The following is a 6,133-nucleotide window of genomic DNA, read 5'->3' on the forward strand; positions in this document are numbered from 1 at the left end:
GTCAAAGTTGATCTGTTCAATCTTCATGGTACAAAAGAGGAAGGTAAGGCACTGAAAGTTAGAAAAAGGAGACAATAGCCAATGGAAAACTTAGATTTAAAAGAGTTCAACTCTGGTGTCAAATTATGTATATGATTTTTTTTTGTTATACAAATCACTATATGGCACTACACCAACGCACGCATTGGACCCCACCACTGATCACCAATGGGAGAACCTGGGTTGTTGGTTGATTAGGGTGTTAACCCTGCTCAAGCAACAGCCACAATCCCTGTCAGGGTGAACCACAAAAGTCACTAAATTAACTTGTACTTCACCCTTTGGTAGCTGCTAGCTTGGCACAAAATCAATCAGGCTACACTTAGAGATAATGTGTAAAGTATTTATGCAATGCGCAAACATTAATAAAGTGAAAACACAGGATAAGAGAAATCCCACATCAGATTAGAAACAAAGAGTTCATTTTATCAAATTATTTGACACCCAAACTACAAAATTCTAATTAGTAGAACAGAGTAATGAATTTTTTAATTTTAAGGGAAAAACTAACCCCTAAAAGATTAATTCAGCAACTCTAGGCATTTAGTCGCGCAAGACTGGGTCAAAGTTGAAAAATATGGCTGACCGCAAAGGAGCACAAGTCAGGTACAAAATGTGATTTGGGACTGGTCGGCGCTTACCTTCGGACTCAGAAGAAATTTTGAATAAAGAGTTCTGAGAAAGGAAAAGTTGAGTGGTGCAAGGCTGCAGGCAGTGATAGAGCACGAGGTGTTGTCATCAGGGAGCCAATGGACAAAGTCACAGTGAAGATCTTCATTTGGACAGAGGACCTGATTTAGAGGTTGGCAGAGGGGTTACTCCATCGTGCCGCAGCCGCACAGAATATACCAATAGTCATAGAAATGTAAAGTTACACTGCCTCACCTGTGTGTCATGGGAAGTACTGATGTTCTGTTGTCCGCATCCTCATCCTCTGCCTCCTCATCCACACTGTCCTCAGGGTCCACCGCTGCCACAGGGGCATCTCCAGTCTCCTCCTGCAGAAAAGGTACATGGCGTCTGAGGGCCAGGTTGTGCAATATGCAGCATGCCACAACTATCTGGCAGACCTTCTTGGATGAGTAGCATAGGGATCCACCTGTTAGATGGAGGCACCGGAACCTGGCCTTCAGGAGGCCAAATGTCCTTTTAATGATCCTTCTGGTTCACCCATGTGCCTCATTATAACATTCTTCCACCCTTGTCCTGGCATTCTTCACAGGGGTCAGCAGCCATGACAGGTTTGGGCAACCAGAGTCACCTGCAAATATTGAGGGACAACATTAAACCACACACTATCCTACATGGCCAACATCATAGGCATACTCCAACATACACTGGGTGAGAACTAGAGCTCACCTATTAGCCACACCCTGTGCCTCTGTAGTTTGGCCATCACATTTGGGATGCTGCTATTCCTTAGGACAAAGGCATCACGCACCCACCCAGGATACTTAGCATTGACATGGGAGATGTTCTGGTCTGCCAAGCACACCATCTGCACATTCATGGAGTGTACACTCTTACGATTCCTGAACACCTGTTCATGCTAGCGGGGGGGTGCACGAATGCACCTATTAAATTGGGGATATGTCCCATTGCATAGAATCCGGCCTTCACAGTGGCCAAATCCTCAACCTGGGGGAAAGCAATGTAGCTGCACATCTGTTTTATCAGGGCAGACAACAGACAACACTATTGTTAGCACGTTTGAGAACATTGGCTATGACATTCTTGCTGCCAAGCCCACTGTCATTTGGAAAGAATCATTTGCCAGGAAATGGAGCGCTGATAGCACTCGCACAAGAGGGGGGATCCCAGTGGGGTGATGGATAGCAGATGTCAGGTCAGGCTCCAATTGGGCACACAGCACTGTGATTGTGACCCTGTCCAGTCTATAGGTGAGTATTATGTTCCTTTCCTCAGTGTAGCCAAGTCCACCAGAGGTCTGTACACTGGGGTATGTCTCCATCTCCTATTCATCCGCAGCGGTAGATATCTGAGGGACACAAGAGTGAGTAGGCTGTCACAAACAGAACAATGGAGAAACAACAGCAGTCTGCAATGTGCAAACATGTGATGGGACAGTGTAGTTAGTGATGTATGTGCCTATTTATTCTGTGACACAGCAATAATCGATAGGCCTGTTCACCCCCCCTGAAATGGCGACCGCTTGTCCTGTGTGTAAGGACAGGTAGAAGTGAGGTAATGCCGCTGATGTTGTGCGCCGTGGCGGTAGGCGGTCGTGAACGCCGTGCAATTCCTCATTGGTTAATATTGGGCCCTATGGAGTACAGAGGCCCATGGTGATCTACGTCAGCGGTGACAGTATGCACCGCCGCGGATGTGACTGCCATTTTCTATCTGATTCCTCACTTGTTTCCTAACATTCCATAGGAGAGGACCTACACTGCATGTGCTGCTGTGACCTGTGTCTGGAACCTGCCATGGCCCATGTGACTGGGGAAAGGACCCCAGCCAGTTGGAGCGACTGGTGGATGGGGTCCCAGCCCAGTATGGACTGCTGTATGGGCCTCCAGACCAACAGGTGAGTACACTGTGGGCACGATGCATGTGACATGGATGCATGGAGTGGTGTGTGTGAAGGCCTCATGTAAGGGAGGATGGGTGGATGTCCTCTTGGCGGTGTACATGTTGTGGGCTGGGCTATGTGTGTGCCAATGAACATGCAAACGGGTATGGTGGGCCATTTGTGTGACAGGCTGGACTGTTTGTCCAATGGTGTTCTCCTGCCTGTATTGCCTCTGCAGGTCAGTGCCCATCAAAAGAAGGGAATATGGCATTCCATCACCAAAGACGTGCGGACCCTGGGGGTCTATGGCATGCAGAGCACCAACTGTCGCAAACGGGGAGAAGACCTGAGGCACTGAGCATGAAATACCAAGGAGGCCCAGCTGGGGATGGCCTCCCAACGAGGAAGGGGTACCTGTCGGACCCTGACTCCCCTGATGGGCCGCATACTGGCAGTTTGCCTACCCTGAGCTGGATGGGCACTTGAGGGCATCACAGCAGCCACAAGGGGGTCAGTACAGTGGCTATCATTACAACTTACAGCTGGTGGGGTGGTATCCGGGTGATGCTTGTGTGTCCTTGGGTGCCCCTAGCCAGGCCAGACATAGCAGCGTAGGTCTTCTGGTGGCTAAGGGTTTGAATGGGAAATACTGCTTACCTAACTTGTTAGTATTCACTCCTGGGCAGGGCTGCGTGGGTCCCAGGTGTGCTGCAGTTGGCGGTGTGTACCCCTCCTCATTCCTTGGTGACAAGCCATTTCACTGGTAGTGCTATGCATAGTGCGTAGGCCTGTTCCCTGTGTTGTAGGGTGCTGTGTCCGCTAACAGTGGTGTTGGTGCAGTCATTGACCCTGTGTATCCTTTGTCTCTCTCCCCCCCTTTCTGGTTTTGTCATCCTGACCTTATGTGCATTAGCATCATCTGGTGGAGGAGCAGAGGCACAGGCGACAGAGGGAGCTGCATTCCACAGGACCCTGGAGGCAGAGTCCACTGACGCTGAGGGCATCAGTTGGATGGAGAGCGAGGGGAGCACCACTTTGGCGACTGGATGGGACAATGCAGACTCTGATACCTCCTCCAATGGGAGCTCCCTGGTGGTGGCGGACACCTCTGTGACCACCCCAGCTACAGGTACAGCTGCCACCCCCGTACCAGCACCGCCCTCCCAGTAGCCCCTCAGAGAGTTGCCCATGCCCACTCACCCAGGATGGTGAGCATCTCCTTCGCTACAGGCACCTCAGACCCTGCCCCAGTGAGCCTTGCTGCCTGTTTCAACCGTCTCCCCTCCAACTTCCACTTTCCAGTCCCATTCTCCTCAACCCCAACCCATCCCAAGCACACATGCAGACGAGCATGCACACAAGACAACACCCAAGAGTGTCACAGGTAAACACAAGCACCACACTTCATCCCACAGGCACTCACACAAACACCATTCAGTTGCAGACACGACAACATCCACTATCTCCCCTGTCTCCCCCTCCTCCTCCTCCACCTCCCACCCAGTTGTGTCTACACTCACACCTGCATACACTACATCAATGTCCATTACGAGCCTCATCACCACAACAAGCAGAACACATACCTCACTGGCCGACACCTCCACAACATCCATGCACGCTTCCCCTGTGTCCTCTCCAACCATGTCTGTCCCCCCTTCCCAAGGTACACAAACGCAAGCACTCAGACACCCAATAGCCATCCACCTCACAACAGCATACAGCCCAGGCACCTACACCCAAATCCAGCAGACAAACACCTCCAACAACCACTACCTTATCCTCCACTCCCATAACTCCTCCCTCTTCCCACCCCAATGTCCCTAAAAAGCTTTTCCTTTCCCAGATTGACCTCTTGCCTACTCCTCCCCCTGTCCAACACGTATGGACAAGGTAGCAAGGACCCAGCCATGCACCTCAGCCAAGCAGTCCACGGGCCCAGTGGTAGCACACTTACTCATGGTGGTAAGGATTTCAGGCTAACAATACTGAAGGGGAAGGAGACTGCACCAGCAGCTAAGAAGGAGAAGGAACCAGCACAATCTGCAAAGAAGGGGAAGGAGCCTGCACCAGCAGGCAGAGGTGGGAAGAGCCCATCCACCAGTGCCAGGAAGGGTACGGGATCCCCAACTCATAAGCAGGAGGAGAGGAGGCAATCTACACCAGCGGAAGCTGCCAGCCAAACACCACCACCACCACCAGCTGTCACAGGGCCCCCACTGCCAGCCATGGCTGTGCAGCCATCAGAGAGTTCAGGGATTGAGCAGGAGCCTTCCCCAACCACCACTAGAGTGCAGGCATCAGAGGGTGCAAGGGCTAATCAGGAGCCTCCCACAACCACTACCACAGTGCAGCCACCAGAGGTTGCAGGGGCTGTGGAGGAACCTCCCACAATCACCACCACAGTGCAGCTATCAGAGGTTGCAGGGGCTAAGGAGGAACCTCCCACAACCACCACCACAGTGCAGCTATCAGAGGGTGCAGGGGCTCAGCAGGAGCATCCCTCAACCACCACCAGAGTGCAGCCCTCACCACCGGTGGACGCCATATAGCCCAGCCTCCAAGGGCTGCTTTGCGGCCTGCCCCCACCAGAACCAGTGGGCAAGACACCCACTCCAGAGACTGTGGCCTTGCACTCCCCTGGACAAAGAGCAATGGGCATGTTGCTCCCTCCAGAACCAGTGGGAAAGACACCTACTCTCAGAGACTGTGGACTTGCACTCCCCAGGACAAAGAGCAATAGGCATGTTGCCCCCTCCCTGGACCAGTGGGAAAGACACCCACTCTAGAGACTGTGCCCTTGTACTCCCCAGGACAAAGAGCAATAGGCATGTTAGCCCCTCCAGAACCAGTAAAAAAGACACCCACTTGAGAGACTGTGGCCTTGCACTCCCCAAGACAAAGCACAGGACATGTTGCCCCCTCTGGAACTAGTGGGCAAGACACCCACTCCAGAGACTGTGGACTTGCACTCCCCAGGACAAAGAGCAATGGGTATGTTGCCCCCTTCAGAACCAGCGGGAAAGACACCCACTCCAGAGACTGTGGCCTTGCACTCTCCAGGACAAATCACAGGGAATGTTGCCCCCTCCAGAACCAGTGGGCTTGTTCCCGCATCCGGCTGAGGTGTCCTCCCTCCCCCTGAGGTGGCTGCCTACTTGACAACTGATGCCCCTGCAGCGTTCTATCCAGATTGGTGCAGGATTGGAGTGGGGCCTTGAACTGTGCCCTGTGGCCATGTGGGCCCTTTGAACTATGAACTGGGCAGTGTCCCTTTTTATACGAGTGTACAGATCTGTTTCATGGCCAAATCGGATTTTTCATTTTATTGTTGGACTGATTACATTCATTTTTGTAAATTCCTGTTGCTTTTGGATTATATTGCAGATTTTCATGGTCAAATAGTTTTTGTAATGCATGTGGTTGCATGTATGGCGTGTGTATGTCAGGTGTGTGTGGTGTGTGTGTGTGTGTGTGTGTTTCACTCTCGTTTTCCTCCCACCCTTCCTTGTGTGCTAGGCGGCTGAACTCAACTTTGTGGTCTTCGCTGGCATTGGTGTTCCA

At 51.8% G+C, this 6,133-nt stretch overlaps 1 protein-coding gene across 1 annotated transcript; it reads left to right on the forward strand.

Moving 5' to 3' along the window:
* Positions 1-4,479: 4,479 nt before the first annotated feature.
* Positions 4,480-5,121, forward strand: LOC138246718 (putative uncharacterized protein DDB_G0290521). Its single transcript, XM_069201489.1, has one exon. The coding sequence runs from the start codon at positions 4,480-4,482 to the stop codon at positions 5,119-5,121; it is 642 nt and encodes a 213-aa protein (XP_069057590.1).
* The last annotated feature ends 1,012 nt before the right edge of the window (positions 5,122-6,133 follow it).

The sequence above is a fragment of the Pleurodeles waltl genome, chromosome 7, assembly GCF_031143425.1.
Source record: "Pleurodeles waltl isolate 20211129_DDA chromosome 7, aPleWal1.hap1.20221129, whole genome shotgun sequence".
Classification (NCBI taxonomy): Eukaryota; Metazoa; Chordata; class Amphibia; order Caudata; family Salamandridae; genus Pleurodeles; species Pleurodeles waltl.

Excerpts from the sequence above, each read along its gene's own strand:
- LOC138246718 (XM_069201489.1), top strand. The coding sequence starts at position 4,480 with ATGCACCTCAGCCAAGCAGTCCACGGGCCCAGTGGTAGCACACTTACT.